We start from the raw sequence: 17,234 nt of genomic DNA on the forward strand, positions 1-17,234 counted from the left end.
TTTGCAGACATAATAAAATTTATTTAAATTCCATGCATTACGGTAGCTACAAGTGTAGTCATATGAAACTGAAGGACAATAACTTCTTCTGTCCATACAATGTAGCTGTAAGTGAAATGAATGGGAGTTCCACAGTTACAAAGAAACAAACAAAACAAAACAAAAAACCCAAAAAAGGTAAATCTGTTTCAGTTTTGAGTTATCTGTGAATTCAGATACAGTCACTAGACTGTAAACTTTTGGGGGAGGAGATGGGCTTGCCACAATTATACAACTGTAAATATTTAGTTTAAGACATTCTGAAGAAGCTCTGAAGATACCTTTTAATCCTTGCTACTAATACTCTGGGAAGTGAAAAAAAAAAAGTTAGCCTTCATCCTAATTGTTAGAATCAGGACAGCAACTGTAGACAGCCCACTTTCAAAGTGCAGCTAAACAGGGTTTTATTATGCAGCTCCTTCAAGTTGTACTGAGTAAGCTTCATTTTGAACCAGTTTTGCTTTAATTTCTTTCTCCAGAAAGACTTCACTGGTCCTCATAAGCTTACATTGCTTTTTGATATGCAAAAATTTACAGACTGTGCTTGATTCTGACCCTCCCATATTTCAGTATGTGCAAATTCTTAGGGATTTAAATAGTCTTTCTCCCTTCTCAGTTCAGACTGATCTTTAAAACAGCAAGGATTATCCAGCCCTCTAAATTAAAGACAGGGTGAACTGAGTAACTTATATAACTGGCACTTTTAAATTGGCCCAGTTCTCCCACAAAATGCAGCTCTTATAAATACTAATAGGCACTATTGCCACAAAGTCTCTTATTTTTCAAGTTTTACTGGTTGTTAGCATTTTCTGCAGTTAACAATTTAACAATGCTGAATTCTTATAAAGACACAATATGTAGTTCTACCCTTCAAAATTGACATACTGTGTCTAGTAATGATGTTAAGTGAACGTAAATTTGCTGAACGTATTAACAAATGTAAAGCTAATGAAGGTGCCACATTTGCATGAATTTTTCTTTTTTTAAGAATGCATTCAACAAAAGGAAGGGGCAAACCTAATTGTTTTCATACAAACTTGGTTGAGTGCCCAATTGCCTCATTTAAAACTGTGTGTGTGGGGAGGCTGAGGAGTTTAGAAAAATCCAAGTAACCAAATATCTGGGTTACTGGAAAGTTAAAAAGCTAATGCAACTGTGTTACATCCGGATAAAAAACACTATTCAAAAGCAATTCAAATACCGAAAAGGATTTCAAATTGAATAGTTTATTAACATGGTAGTCATCTTTGTAACATGTGCACACACACTCGCACACTCTGAATGATCTGCCTGGAAAAAAAAAAGAGGTCTTAATATATATGCTGGGGGAAATTAAACATTAAAAATCCTTTAGATTTTCATAATTATAGGCAATTATGTCCACATCACTTACAAAGCTATTGCCGAATCTTTCCAAGGAAGCAGAATTTGGGAGAAAAAAAATTCTTTTTGGGAAAATTCAACAGTGGCATAGCAGAGCTCTCAATATGAGAAAGCTGACATAATGTGGACCTTTGCTGTGAAATTTGTCTTTGCAAAATATGGGGAGAAGTTTATCAATGGGCAGAAAATAAGAAGGCGGTGTGAAGTAGGCTTTTGCAGAATCGATTTTCCTCACAGTATTGTGCAGGGTCATTGAGAAAAATGCTTAGTCCTTCTCTGGAACCAGTTTCAGAACTTTTCCAATTGCAATGGTCTTACCTAAACCAAGAAGAGAAACAGTAGAGTTACATAAATTGTGGAAAGAATGTACAAGTCTCTTAAGAACATGAAAACTTCCCCCAAAAATACAGGCTCTCCTGAGTATTAGAAGTAGCACAGAGAATAAATGGTTGTATTGTAGAATGAAAGCACCAGTGTATTTTAAAAGCACAGTAACATCTTACAAAATAGTATGACTGCTGTTCTCACAGTAAAGAATACAATGTGATTTGTGGAAAGCCTGCTCGATATTCATGTAAAGAGAACGCAATGCAGAATTATTCTACCAGATCTGTTCAGTGCTTGTAAAGATAATTTATTCTAAATTTGTCCCACAAATCTATGAGTTTTACCAGAGTGAACATGAGTTAAAGTCCAACATACAATTCCCCCATTTATCTTTTCTAACATGAAATTGAGAAACTATGGTATTCATATTTTCGGTGGGCATTCTAGGATGCATGAAGAAAACAGTGCTGGTAATTTTTCCAATTCAACCTTTTGTTTCACAGTCCACATTTCTGTACATTTTTCCCTCTAAAATAAAACACACCTTTTATTACTAGCAAGATCTCTGCACAATGACAACAACTTGCTTAGATTTACTTTTCCATTGTTACCCAGACAGTGATTTCCACCAGATAACCAGCATTACCTCATTGTCATGCACCACCTCCTATTTCAAATCCCTGAATATTGCAGCAGTTAATAAATGTTGATCAAGCAGCCTTACCCTCATCTCTTAAGGTAAAGCGACCCATCTGAGGGAAATCTTTGAATGTCTCAAGGCAGATAGTTCCTGCTGTCCTTAAACGGGCAATGCATACTTGATCTTGTTTCACAAAACGGGGCCGTGTCTTACTTTTTTCTCCTGTTTTTTTGTCTACCAAGCAGATTAAGGCCTGTATAAGAAAAAAAAATTAATAGCTATGAGTGCTAAAATAAGGGTTATTTTTTCTTTACAAATAAAAATTATCTAAGAAAGAAAATACTTAGAAATAAAAAAAATATGTAAGATTTATAGCATATGAGTCAATCATTACTTACCACACATTTCAGAAAGCTTATGCTAACAGTTACAGCCATTTTTGGTTGTGTTCTGGTACTGACCAAACATTTAATTAAAGGCTGGAGCTTTGCTCTAGAGATGTAGGTCATAACAGAACTCCTCACCCTAACAAGTGAATTGTCTATATTGACATCACAACTTAACAGGACACTTACTGTTATCTCAACTTCTTCAATACAAGTGTGGATGTGCAGCACAGCATTATAACCTGGGCAGATAATGGATTTGTGCTCAATTATCACTATCTGTAAAACAAGAACAAATAAGTTGCGTTTTTTCCTCTTTCAGTTCTAAAAGAGTGGAGAAATACAGAACTATATTAAAATGTATAGTTGAACAATACACACAACAGTTTTTTGTGAAAGAACAAGTATGTGACTAAGTTGTTTATAATATGGAAGCATAAAATTGAAGAACTGGCCTAACAAGATCTTGTTTTCACAATTAATGACCTTTGAGACACATGAGAGAAGTTAAATTCAAAACACGGTACACTAAAAACTCCATAATGTCAGCGTTAGGTACATATGTTATTGTTAATTGAGATGTAACAGTGAATAAGAAATAGGAATTGAAACTTCACTGAAGTTTAGAGATTTTGGGAAACAAGCAAAATATTTTAACGCTTTTTACCAATTTGTACAGCAATTAAATGCTAGTTTTTCTACCTGGGCATCAAATGTGCGTCCAGAATGACACAGGTTGTTGAGATCACAGAGAATAAAACCTGGAAGAATCTCTTCCTCTTCAATTCCCTTCAGTCTGATCTTTAAGTTTTCACCTGGGGCTACTGAATCAGTTTCAACATCATCAGAAAGGATTCCAAGAACTTCCACGTTGTGCTTAAAGAAAGCAAAAATGCAGTTTTCTATTGTGAATATTTTAGTCTGATACAAAATCATTTTAATACAACAGGATTTCAATAAGTAATTCCTTTATAGTTAAAATGTATTATATTTGGTTCTGCAAGCTTCAGAATATTTAAAATATTTGAAGATGAGGTACTAATATTTAAAATACCATATTTCATAAAATACATTTTAATATAATTCCCTAGTGTATTTCTTGATGAAGATTATAAAAATTTTAAGTATATATTAATGACTGCTCTCCAAGCAAACACCAAAATGTATTTCCTAATGTTCTTTTATGTTGTAACCTCTCTTCTGTCTTCTTATCTTTCCACAGAGACCAAAAGAAAATAAATACTAGAAAGGCAAAGGAGTTAAGAAGTAGCTTCAGAAAGAGGTATATTGTTCTGATTTCCTGAAGTTTAAGTTCAATTCTCATTAGATGCCAAAGTAATAGTATTTCAAAAAAACACGTGTCATCAAAAGCACTGGCTATTTACTGAATACAAATTCTGTAATGGTTTAGTTAAAGCCATTTACAGTTTATTAATTTCTCCTAATCAAACCCAAAATGACACAGGTGTTAGACACATGTTGAGCAGTTTTATAAAAAGCCATTTTCTGTGGCTGAAAAGCATCATCTCAAACTTTCAGCAGCTCTGGAGAAGGAGAGATGGAATTCAATCTATTTAACATATTTTGATTAGGAAATACCAACTAGCAATAAGCTGTAGATTTATTGTACATTTGAGTATTGAGACATTTTCTAGCAAACTACCTCAGTCTACAGAATTGGAAAAAAGTGTGTCAGTTTAAATCAAGATCACATGAATAGGTAAGAACAAAATTTCCAAGCCCACCACAAGTTGAATACACTATTCTTATTGCCTCTCCCCAACTATGTTTTCACGTCCTTCCTTTTTTATTTTCACACAGTTCAGGGCAGCACAGTGATTCCAAATAGTGATCTTACATTATGGACCAGCTGCCTACCTGCACAAACAACATACTCCTAACTAAAGCAAACTTCAGGTCTTTCATTGGTACACACTACATACTGTTTGCATCCCTTATATTTTTTTCTATTTCCCTTTGGTGAAAGGAAAAGAGGAAAGTTTTGTGCTCCATCTGTACAAATGCAAAGTAAAACAGAGTTCAAATAAACAATGATGATTTGTAGCCCAGCAATTGAGTTTATTAAGGGGAGACAACCTGAGTTCTGAATGCTAAGGAAGTAAACTATACACATACATTAACACATACCTAGAAACATCACCCATGTAAAACAAGAAATCTTAGTTGTGTTCAACTGAACAACAAAAGATTTTGACTTAAAGTGATTAATATATTTAAGAATCAAGCTTTTTTTTAGGGTACTAACATTTTAAAATATCTAAACCTTACCATACCTTGTTTGGCATCATCACAAGCTGTTGTCCTTTGCAAATAGAGCCTGACTCCAGCTTCCCAAGGACCACAGTGCCCATATCCTTCACAAAAAGAAATTACATAAAAATGGAAAACATTTTTCTAAAGACTTTGTTCTATTTATGATTTAACTACTTGTGAGTTAAATCTATTTATGATTACTTAACCCTATAAAGTTATTTAGCACTGCTATACTTAGTGTTTTGGAAACAGCTCTCATGAAAAGATTATAGACTTAAGAGCCTCCTATAGTGCCAAAATTATTTACTTCCCCTCCTGCCTATATTCTATAGTTGGAAATGCAGACATAAAGGGAAAAAAAAAATATATCCTCTATAAATACAGTAAATACTCAATTTCATGCATTCTGAAAACAGCCCATTTATACTTTCAAATCTATTATTTTCATTTGTACCTTGTATTTATCCACAATTGGCAGCCTGATTGGTCCATCAACTGAACGGTTGAAGTTTGGCAAATTATCCAGGTATGGAATAAATGGTAATCCACTGAAAGAGCAGAAGGTGTTTGTTTCAATTTTGTGAACACACTTCTATTTAAAAATTACTCAGAATGGATAAATGCAGAAGGAATTATTTTGACCTCTAAGAGAGTTAAATCTACCACAATGTTCCACCATTAGTGTCCACTTTACCCTAACTAACAGGTTAATACCCAGGCAGTGTTATGTTACAGGCATATTTTACACAAAATTATTACTCCTTGTAATTAATCCTAGGCATGTAATACATTTTGGAAATATAAAATCATAAGCTGGGCTCAAACATGACTTATTTTTTATGTTTTAACTGCCATGAATAATACTAGAAAACCTGACAGTCAAGAGACATGGCTTGTCACCAATTATAACACAGCTTCAAGCAAACTGTTCACATAAAAAAATTACTCATTCTAGCAACATGTCAGCTGCAGCATCACTGGAAAATTCAAGGACCAGTACAGCACTCAAACTCACAAAGCCAAAAAATACTGCTAGTACTATTACAAAGTCTGCTAACTTTAATCTTCTGCAGTTAGCAAATGCTTTTAATTTGACTCACTGCATGGCTGTGTTCTTGTTGCCCCAATTGTATTTCCTCAAGCAGCTGAGAACACAGTTACAATATACCATACTATATTTGTCCTAGCTTCACTGTAGCATTACTTTTATTGAAATATAGCAAATACCAAAGTTGTTCAATTTAAGATACATACATATACCAAGGACAGAATTCTGACTGTTCTTTAAGGTTTGCTCCAGTCAATCCTGAGCAGGGCATGAAATGAATATCCTTTTTGGGATTGAAGCCAACTTTCTTCAAAAATGGCACCAGCTTCTCTTTACATTCCTCATATCTATTACAAAGAGAAGCACATCAAGATAAATTTCAATTATTTGATCATGACATAATATTGTGCTTTAAAAACAACAACAACAAACAGAGTTTTAATTTTTATCAGTTAAGTTATTCTGTGAGCAGCAAACTTTATCATGATTAGTGGCCTATTTGCATCTTCTCCTCAGTCTTCCAGCACAACCTGGTATTGTCTATTCCCCCAAATTCCTCTGCTCCATAAAGCATAATATTTTTTCTCCATGTACCTCCATTTCTGGGCTGGTTAAGCAGCAGCATGTGCTGTATCTGCTTTTAAGCAAGAGATCCAGGCCAAGATAGCAGGTGAGACCAACTGGGCAGTGACTGAGGTCATGCTGCAGGCTTTCACCTTAGTGGTGGCTTGGTCTCCTCCAATCTACATAATTTCCTGAGACTTAATGCTATTTATTTCTATGACACTTCTTCCCTTCAGTCAGTTTCAGCTGAATGAAATAATGTCAGCAGGTTGGGGCAGGACCAAGACAGGACAACTGGGCATGCCTTATTCTCTTAAGTACACTAGGCTGATATAAGGTTGCACAGTCCCTCAAGAGCTCTCCACAAAAACTTTGATGATTCTTGACAGCACTGCAAGTTCTCTGACAACTCTTCTTATTACACTGTGGAAGAAAACCATATCCTGTCATTACCCAAGTATCTCTAGGGAAGGACTAAGTTACACTTTCTGGCATCCAGCTTAAAGGGGTGAGAAGAAGATGTGACAGAAGCCATAAAAAGACCTAAGTTTTGACATTTAGGAAAATTTAATCCCTTTAGTAACACCTGAATGTTAAGGCAGAAGAGAATAACTTAATTATTTTTATTAGTTAAGTATTACATCTTGACTTTCTGGTTTTTACCTGGCCTGTATCATTGCAACATTCCCTCCCTCCCTCTTCTCAGACTGTAATAACAAACCACTTCATTATATTATTTGCTTATTCAATTCAGCTTATCATAAAAGAACAAATAACCCAGTGTGGACATATAAGGTGAAGAGGATAACAATATTCTCACCAAATCTAAGCTAGCAGTTTAGCAGAAAGGTGGCCAAGCAATCAAGAGTCTGGCAAACTACTGAAAACAGTGTCACTTCCTTTTACATTCAGTGGAAAGTTTCCAAGTAAACAATTCAAACTGTTAGGTATGGCTGCATGGATCCAAACAGTTGAAAGTGAATGTTTTCTAGTGTAGAACTTCAAGCTTAGCTGGGAGGCACTGTGCTAGGCACTGTGCTTCTGTTTTTCCTGCTATTTTGATAACCTGTGTTTAGTCCACCAGTCTACCATTCTTTCAGCAAAAATAAGATGCAAAAAATACTTAAGAATTATTTTATTTCAGTATATTTTAATGAAGATTGGGGGTATTTTTTAACATTAAACTCACCTTTCATTACTCCAGTTTACAGTTGGATCATCCATTTTATTAATAAGAACTATTAAATGTTTTACGCCTGCTGTTTTTGCTAACATGGCATGTTCTCTTGTTTGTCCACCTTTCTCAAATCCAGTTTCAAATTCTCCTTTTCTTGCAGAAATAACCTAATTAAAAATACACATTTTAATGAAGTTCTACAATTCTCTCAACAGAACAATCAACAATGGGTAATACTACCTTATTAAAAAATAACTTTGGGTAATCTAAACTGGTAAGAACTTCCAGAACGCACTGGTATACTCTCAATATTACCCAATAGTTTGAGCACTGACATATATAAAAATCACATGACACCTGTGGATAATTTTATGAAGCTCTTAAGTTACTCTAAAAAAGCAGGGAACTTGGAAGGCTTAGTATTTGAAAATTTTGCCCACTGTAACTAACCAAAAGAGTAAACCAGCAAACAAAAAATAAAAATCAGAGGCTTAATTCCACAAGATATTCAACGTAAAAGAATCCAATTTGTCCTTACCAGCACAGCAAGATCAGCTTGTGAAGCCCCACCAATCATATTTGGAACAAAGCTCTTATGTCCAGGAGCATCTAGAATAGTGAAGTGTTTCTTCTCAGTTTCAAAATAGGCACGACCCACTTCTACTGTTTTACCTTTGTCTCGTTCTTCTTGGTTTGTGTCTAAGGCCCATGAAAGGTACCTAAAAAAAAAACCCAACCCAAATATTCTATTGTTGTATTATTTTTTACTAATTTTACATATTATGATTTTTTAATCATAAAAGGATTTTTTTCTGCTCAACTATTCTAACCATTTCAACATGAACATAAGCATTTTCAAGACAAATTGTGACTTTTTATTGAATTTGTGTGAATGTTTTGTGTATATATAGGGACCTGTAGTGCCCAGTGCTAGCTCTTCCTCACATACCTAGAAGAATGCAAATCTAAACAACAATTTTGAATTACTAAGTTCTTCAGGTATGATCTAACACCAAATACTTTTATTTTGCCTCAGTTTGAAAAACACCCCTGGATCAAATATGAAACAATTCCTCTTTCTCAGCATAATTCACTAAAAAATTACTTCTGATTTGCACATATTCATATTATGAGAATTATTATTCTCATTGAATTGCACATATTAAACAGAACTTGGCTATGAAACAGACATCACCTTTATTCACCCTCTTTGATACTTGGATCATATCAACTGTTGTCTCCTCCTTATTTTATCTCATTGGTCATTGACAAGCTAGATTTAAGTTAGACAGAAGAACTGAAATTTCAAAAAAAAGGTTATTGAGCTCCTTGAGATTTTGTGAGAATTGGTGAAAAGAAAGGAGAAAATAATTAATACTCTCACTAAGGAGAAGTAATAATAACTGAATTGAACTGGCTTAACATACAAGTATTTTTCACCATTAACAGCAGCTCATAGAGATCTATAGCTTGCCTTTTTTATTGACTGGATAATACCTGAAGAGACACTGCTAACTCAGCTGACCAGTGACGACAGGAGGAATGTCAGGGATTATTGAACACAAAGATGTCCTTTCCAGCCCAAGACATTCCTTAGTTAGAGAAACCACTAAAGATTGGGAATTATGGATATATAATCAGTCTTCCCTTGGCAGTATCAATTTGTCACTGATCAAGGTCTGCAGAGCATGCTAGATGGCTTTTGGTTTGTACCCACACGCGCACTCCTTTTGTGTTGTAATCTTCACCATGGCCTGTGTTTCTGGAAGATTTCAGCCAAGCCAAAGGTCAGGTTTTACTCAGCTAACAGGAGTCAAGCAGGAATCTATCCATGGTACTGGATGGAAAGTCCTTCTTTCATGTAGGGTTTTTTAGAGAAAGATGAATTTTTTACTGATATGTCAACTCTGCACTACAGTATAGAATTTTCTGAATCACAAAGTAAAAATGCTCAAATTTCAAGACTCTCAACACATGAAGTGAGCTAATAGGACCTTTGATAATGATAGAGGTACATCACATTTCCTGCAGTATATCATGACATACTGTAAAGAACAAAAACAGCATTCAAGGAGGCACTTGCTGCAACTCACTCTTGAAAAGAGGAGGAGGAAGAATAAATCTTTTTTTCAGGCTGTTCAAGGTTTTTGAGGAAGGTCCTGAAATACTTATTACTATGGTCAACTCCCAACAGGGGGGTAATGCTTGCTTGATAAAAAGAACGTGTGTCACCCTTTCTATCCCTCTCTCTCACACATAATACAATTAGTTCAGGTCAGTGCCTACCCCTTGTGTGTTCCACTGCTGCTCTACCCCTAAGGAAATCTTTAGCTGCTTCTTTTCCAGACTCCCCTGAATCCCTATTTCCCCCCCTCCCTGCAGCTAAAAATTCAAAGCTTCCAAAAGGAAAATAAATTTTCCAGGAGTTGTTTGAAGTAAAAAGCAGGCTGCTGTATGTGCTGTATCTACACACACAAAACCAAAAACCAACCAAAAAAATAGATAACAAAACCCAAAATAAACAAGAGGGGCCCCCAGAAGTCCACACATGACATGATATCCCTTAGATACCTCTGCTGCTTACAGGTGAAAGACATGCTGACAGGTGAAAGACACGCTGACAGAATGACCCGAAAAGCTGCCAGAGAAAGTGTCTGCTCTGTTCTCCTTTTTACCAGACAACTAGTGTTTACCAAAGAATGGGAATGTAAAGCACTGGTCTCTAAACACGAAAAACCAAACCAAACAAAAACAAATCAAAAAAGAGCAAAACCTGTCCCAGTGTGAATAACACTGGTTTGTATACTTTTAGTTAAAGAAATACCAGAGGAAAACAAAAGATGCCTCTTCCACCACTTGCAACCCATTCCATCAGGAAGCTACAGGGACAGAAACTGAAAAACAGTTTCCCATTTTCACCATAGTGCAAAGAGAAAAGCACCCTATTTATTTTAATAAGTTCATACCATGTTTCTCTGTTTTTTTCTTTAGCTTCTCTTTCATATTTTTCAAGTGTTCTTTTGTCAACCATTCCTGTCAAATACCTGAGGAAAAAAAATATGCAATTTTATATAAACAGAAATATTGTTCCAAATAATTAAATATTTATACAATCCCTACAGATTATTTTGATAAACTGGAACAGCCCGATGTGAGCAGCAGTGTAATTCATTTATCCACAAAAAGCCCCACCATTACCTGATATGTGAAAGTACACCAGTACCACAGAAGTATGAGGAATGTCTTTTTTAAAGTCTAATTGTAAACTGTTCTGCAGAGGCAAGTCTTGAAAAGCAACTACAGTCATTAACTCCATTTTTGAGACTAATCTGATGTTTCAAAATTAAGTAAAAATTGTGATAGGATAATTTTTCACACTCCCCCCCATCAATTTCTGAAATGTGAAGAAAAATACTTTTTGTTCCATTCTTTTTACATAGAACAAGGAAACTGGTATTTTAAGAGAGATCTATCAGGTAAGAAGTGCACAGTTTTATTATATTAAAATTCTCATATTTTCCTCTCAGATATTTCTACCTGATCTTCTAATCATAGTAATCTACTTGGTTTATAAGGAAAAGTACTGATAACAGTAAATAAAGGGTTAATGTCAAAATTGGTAAAAGCACCCAGTTTTTATTTTCCCTTTAGAATAAAGGGATATTCTGCAAAACTGAAAGACCACAAAAAGCTTTAGGAACATAAGACATTGCTAGGCAGGTTAACAGGCATCTCCTTGTACAAGAACGCTTGGGCACATCAGATAATAAAATGCTAATTTGCCCTAGTATGAACTACAAGGTTAAATGTAGCATGACAATTCCAACATTCCAGTTTGGTCAAAACAAAACAAGATGAAAATGCCAAGACAAAGACCTCCCACTCTTGCTGGGATGATTATGTTAAAATCATAGAAATACTTCACATCAGCAGGAAAGCATTTATTTCTTCACTTTCCATTTCTTGTTTTTGACAAACCACAGGATCTAGCTGCATTCATTTACTTTTATCTCATAAAATTACTGCAGTCTCTAGATACCGTTTCTTAAAAGATTAACTATTATAATTTCACATTTTGAAATCAAATTATGCCTGACAACGTTAGCACCACGGAATAAGGATTTTTTTTTAAATCTCAGAAAAAGGACAAAGTTTAGCAGAGTATAATAAAGCAGTTTCAAACAGCATTTTAAAATTATGAAGAAAACCAGAGGCACATTCTAATAAATAATTTTTTTTTTTTTTTTACTCATACATGCTTTTGCATAGTTGTTTCCATAAGTAAGTTAAACTCCTTAAGCAGTAAGATTAGATCTGCTGGAATTGAGAAATTCCAAAGACAGTAAGTTACTAAGTTGACAGGAAGAGTAACCTTTTATTATAAAAATATTAACTTACGATGATTAAAGCTATTACTCATTTTACATAATGTATTTTGAATTAAAAAAAAAAGTTAAATATTTCAATTAAAGAGTTTCCTTACATTATTTGTCCTCCAATAGTTGACTTGCCAGCATCTAAAAATAAAAAATAAAAGTCACTCACAATGTAAAAGAAAATCCTAGAAAAAGGAGCAAATTATTATGAACATGGTCATCTAATTTATTTCCAAATATACATTTTTTAATTGTTAACTAAATTTTTTGAAGCATCTCTCAGCTTATTTCTATAATGACTGTCAATTCAATTACACTGAATTTTGAGAATTCTGGTTTCATACATTTAACTTGGCATTACCCATGATGAAACAACACAAAAAAACAGCAAGCAGTGAGCCAGCAAAAGTGAGGGTTAAGCACGTGGGAAGCTCATGCCAAATCCCTTTCCCCACTTCCTTTATCCCTTGTCCCCAACTTCTGTAGGCTGCTCTTCAATAGTGGAATGTACCTCTGTCCGCTGCCTCTTTTATTGTGTGACTCCATTCTGAATTCACCCAAGAACTAAGTTACAGTAGTTTTAAGGTGATAAGAGACTACACAAATGAAAATACAGAATTTACTGTAAAACTCATGTCTCAATCTTCTGTACTTTTGACACCACTTAAGATTTTTCTGAAGCTTGTTTAAACTATCCAATTGAGACATTCTCCTATAAATGCCTTTAACCCTAAATTATGTTAATTGTTCATAGCTCTAAAATTTTTAGTATTTTGAACATTTTTTACTTTAATTACAATTAATCAGAACACTGCAAAAATGTTTAAGCCAAGGAGAAAAGGAGCACTGCTTTCCATTTTTGTTCTTTGGATCATAAACACAGACATGTCACTTAAGCACTCAACAGATCAGGTACTTGAGAAGCCACAGACACCACTATGTCCAGGAGAACACAGGCACTCCATCCTTGGCACTCTACACCCAAAAGACCTTTAAGTTTTTTCATTTTTCCAGAGCAGCTTCATTAGGATGTGTGTTCCTATTAACCTCAACATGTGGTGAATACATACACCCCTACACAAACAGCAGGATTAATTTCTAATCCTCTGAGTTCTAGATAATACACAACACAAAGGTCCAATTAGTTCATATTCACTGACAACTTACCTACGTGCCCGATGAATACTACATTTACATGCTCTTTTTTAGGAGCACCTGGCGGTGCTACAACAGATTTCGGTTTTGGTATTTCCTCCTCCTCTTCCATCATCATTTCCTGAGCACTTTCTTCAGAAGGCCCTGCATCCCCTGCAGGACCACTTCCTAGCTCTGCTTCACTTGTTTCTTCTTTGTGGTCCCATGACTCTTCTGGGGACATTTCTGTCTCTCCATTTTCCACTAAAAATTAACCAGTTAGATTTATTAAAATAGATAACAAAGTATAAAAGTAATGACTATGGAGAAAAGCTCCTGCCCACAAGATGCAATCAAAAGACTTCAACTATTCAGTCTGTTAATGTCTTCCTATATAAAAATGGTCAACTGTTGCTTGTTCCTGAAACTTAATACTGAGAGCTTTCAAACTAGCTTATGTGCTGACATCAGAACACTATGATTCACAGGGATTAAAAGAACTGTTTTAACAAGGCAACAATCTTAAAAGGAAAAAACAAACCTGAAGACCCACTCAGTCTATCATGCTGGTCTGAATCCACAGACCCATGCTACCATATGTTTAAACAGAAAAGAGGTGGGATAATGGTTTAAATTCTCTGAAAAGCTATACAAATACAAGGAGAATTTCCACAGTCTGATTGCTCATATTTCTGATCACTAACCTATTTCACACATATTAATGGGACTTTTTTGTAATATGAAATTATTTTTTAATGAAACACTGATACTTTTTCAGTGCCCAAATAAACTAATTGTACCTGTCAATGCACACTAGTGCTCAATTACCTCTTTCCTAATCTAAGTATAAAGAGACAACAATAATCAGTAATGACCGAAAATGCAAAGGCTTCATAAAGTGTTCTTTAATTTTCTTTGCAATGATTCAGCAAAAGCACTACAGTATTATTTTATAGCACTGTCATAGTGAAATAGAACAATTCTCATCTTACCAACAGATTCTGAAATTTCCATGTTAACAGCAGCATTTGAACCTAGGGGAAAAACAACAACAACAAAGGAATGATTAAGGACACATATTTACCATAGTAGTATCAAGAACAAAGAAAAAGAGAATGACTAAATTAATAAAAGGACAGTTCAGATGTTTGGGCATTTGCCAGTGCTATTTAATATACAGATTCCTGCTTCATACAAGCTTTATGACCTTCAATAAACCACTCAGTCTTTATGTGCTTTGCTTGACTGACTATAAAATTGTAAATAACCACAGATAACCACACTGCCTTACAAGAGTAGTATGTGGATAAAAAGATTGGAAAAGGTTCCTAGAAATTTTTGAAAAGGAGATTCTTTGCAGTATTTTTTTTAAGAACATGTTTACTGGAGCTCTGTTGTTTACTGTCAGAACATGTGAACAGTTACCTTCACAAGAGCCTGTCTGTTCCTCTGGTGAAGTCTCTACAGATGAGCCTGCAAAGAAAAAAAGTACCTTTTAAAATACACTGATGTAACCAATTTTCACAGCCATAAAAGACCATCTCCCAACTTTATTGCAAGTGCATTTACAGCAAAACACCTCCCTCCCCCCTGAAAACAGTACAAATATAGCCTCCAAGCACAAATACTTCTAAAGAACACTGCCTAAGTGTGAAATAATACACCCATTCTAAAAACTGGTCAACTTTTTTTTCCCCCAGCTGGAAAGATACATTTAAAGCAAGTTTTAAAGGAAGCATTTTTTCTATAGGTAGTATTTTACCTGCCCATACTTTTTGGGCATGCTGGCTATTTTAAGTGTTAGTATCTACTGGTGTTCAAAAGTGACAAACCAGTTTCATTGTATCCAAAGAATCAGTATGTATTTGGTGTCACAACTTGTACAGAAATCTGATAGGCATACCTACGATGCTACTGCACCTCCATTTCACATAAGCATTGAGGATAACTTCAAACAAGCTATTAAGAACAGACTCTTAATATTTTCTGTAGTTATTAGGGTGAATAGATGATAAACTCATTGATATGCCTGGTAAGTTTGCCAGTCCTCTTAAAAACCACAATATAGTCACAGTGACCTCCGAGCAGTCTCACCAAAAGATGCCTATCAAAGCCACAGGTGTATTTTTTTTGATAGATCACTCAACTTACCATGCACTAAACCATGCCACTAAACTATAGGCCATATATATCATTATATACTATAATTATTAAATCTTCTAAAGAGTGATATGTTCCAATAAAAAATTACACCACTTGATGTTTCAGGACATAATTCCACGTGATTAAGAGGCCTTCTATAATTATCCCTAAAACCTTAACCTGTTTAGTTTTCTCTTGGTATAAATTCAACTTCATAATTCTTTGAAACAAGTTAGTAAGCTTTTTTTTTCAGTCACATACCAAATCCATACTCTCTATTTAGCTGTAAATCCAGCCCTCCTTCAATCCCATTATAAAAATAAGATCTTGAGGCACTACTTGCTCTATATGCATGATGGAACCTAAAGATGAAACAAATCCCCTCAAAAGAACAAAAACAGAGAGAGAAAGACCTGATTCTAAGCCTCTTTGCTTTCGTGCTGTTTGCGTATTTGCTGCAGACTTCTATAAACTAGAGCAGTGCTGCAAACCTGGAAGAGGGCCAGAGGACAAAGCTGGCAGGCAGGGTGAATGTGGGTCACAGCACAACACCCAGTGACCAGCAGCAAACAGTGGAGGGGGCACAGCAACACAGAGGAGGAAACTGTTCCCAGTGAGGTTCCCTGCACTCCTGAGTTGTATCATATTATCATACATGATCTGCACTCCAGGGTACCAAAACCGCAGGATGAAAACTTTAAGAGAATGATTTAATATAGTAAGTAAAAGCATAACAACAGAATACCTTGAGGTTACTTATAGGAAAGTAGATATTGCACCCATTTGAGAGCTAGAAAAGGCTCCAATTAGCCCATTTATGAATGTGTTAAGCAGGTGGCACAGAATCTAGGTATGAACCTAAAGCCTCAGTTTCTTAACACATCAGAAGACTACTGGCTATTTAACTCATACTATAGTTGGGATGCATAAATATTTGCATTACAAGATCAATTAAACAAGCTTTTAATTTCACTCCTGAAGTTTCTCCATAATGAAAAATGTATAAAATGCCAGTATTTATGCACTTGCCTTGAAACAGAGGCTCTACAAGTAGTTGATGAGTTATGTAATTCCTTACAAATATGTTGTCAATCAATGGCACATTATAAATGCGGGTTTTACTTTCTGGTCTCTAATACAGCAGGCATAAGGTCAGGAAAACAAAGTTTGTTCAGAAATAACAGAGGAGGGAGGAAACTGTTAACCTAAAAAGGTCCATCTGTTGAATTTTGTATGAGTCTAACACACAAGACAATCATTAAGACAATTATCTGAAAAGAAGGATGCAGTCCTACTGCTTCTTAGACTACTGAGTTGCCACGTTTTGTTCTTTGTCTTCTCTTCCCCGGTGTCAGCCCTAATGCACATATAACTATTTAAGCTCCACAAAGGCAGCTGGTCCAAAAACTGAACCAGAAGAACCTACCAGCTTTTGGGTGGATCAGCACTCTGAAGGAACATAACAGCTGGGTGGCAGAGCACTACAACTGCCATGGCAGAGAGAACAGAAAGGCAATCTCAGTGAGTAAAGGAAAAACACTTCAAGTTTCAGTTCTGAAACACCTAGGGAATCCTCAGATCACATAAAAAGGAGATGACAATTCTGAATCTTGTTGAGTTAGACTTACTACCTGGGACTCAATACTGGATTAGGACATAAGAAGTCATCAAAGTCTGCACTGTCCCTGTGGCAAAATGTCTGGACAAATCCAGTGAACTGAAGCAACCTTGCTTATTATCCTCC

General features: G+C 35.3%; 1 protein-coding gene across 1 annotated transcript in view; it reads right to left on the reverse strand.

Moving 5' to 3' along the window:
* Nucleotides 1-17,234, reverse strand: part of GSPT1 (G1 to S phase transition 1) — a 24,794-nt gene continuing 7,560 nt past the window's right edge. The window contains exons 2-15 of the mRNA XM_051631748.1: nucleotides 14,774-14,821; nucleotides 14,341-14,382; nucleotides 13,382-13,612; nucleotides 12,322-12,355; nucleotides 10,805-10,882; nucleotides 8,377-8,557; nucleotides 7,851-8,005; nucleotides 6,304-6,444; nucleotides 5,504-5,597; nucleotides 5,070-5,150; nucleotides 3,478-3,651; nucleotides 2,965-3,054; nucleotides 2,474-2,642; nucleotides 1-1,740 (exon numbers count right to left, since the gene is read on the reverse strand). Of these exons, the coding sequence (XP_051487708.1) occupies nucleotides 1,688-1,740; nucleotides 2,474-2,642; nucleotides 2,965-3,054; nucleotides 3,478-3,651; nucleotides 5,070-5,150; nucleotides 5,504-5,597; nucleotides 6,304-6,444; nucleotides 7,851-8,005; nucleotides 8,377-8,557; nucleotides 10,805-10,882; nucleotides 12,322-12,355; nucleotides 13,382-13,612; nucleotides 14,341-14,382; nucleotides 14,774-14,821 (1,571 nt within the window). The 3' untranslated portion in view covers nucleotides 1-1,687. The remainder of the gene's footprint in view (nucleotides 1,741-2,473; nucleotides 2,643-2,964; nucleotides 3,055-3,477; nucleotides 3,652-5,069; nucleotides 5,151-5,503; nucleotides 5,598-6,303; nucleotides 6,445-7,850; nucleotides 8,006-8,376; nucleotides 8,558-10,804; nucleotides 10,883-12,321; nucleotides 12,356-13,381; nucleotides 13,613-14,340; nucleotides 14,383-14,773; nucleotides 14,822-17,234) is intronic.

This window comes from Apus apus, chromosome 14 (genome assembly GCF_020740795.1).
Source record: "Apus apus isolate bApuApu2 chromosome 14, bApuApu2.pri.cur, whole genome shotgun sequence".
NCBI classification, from domain to species: Eukaryota; Metazoa; Chordata; class Aves; order Apodiformes; family Apodidae; genus Apus; species Apus apus.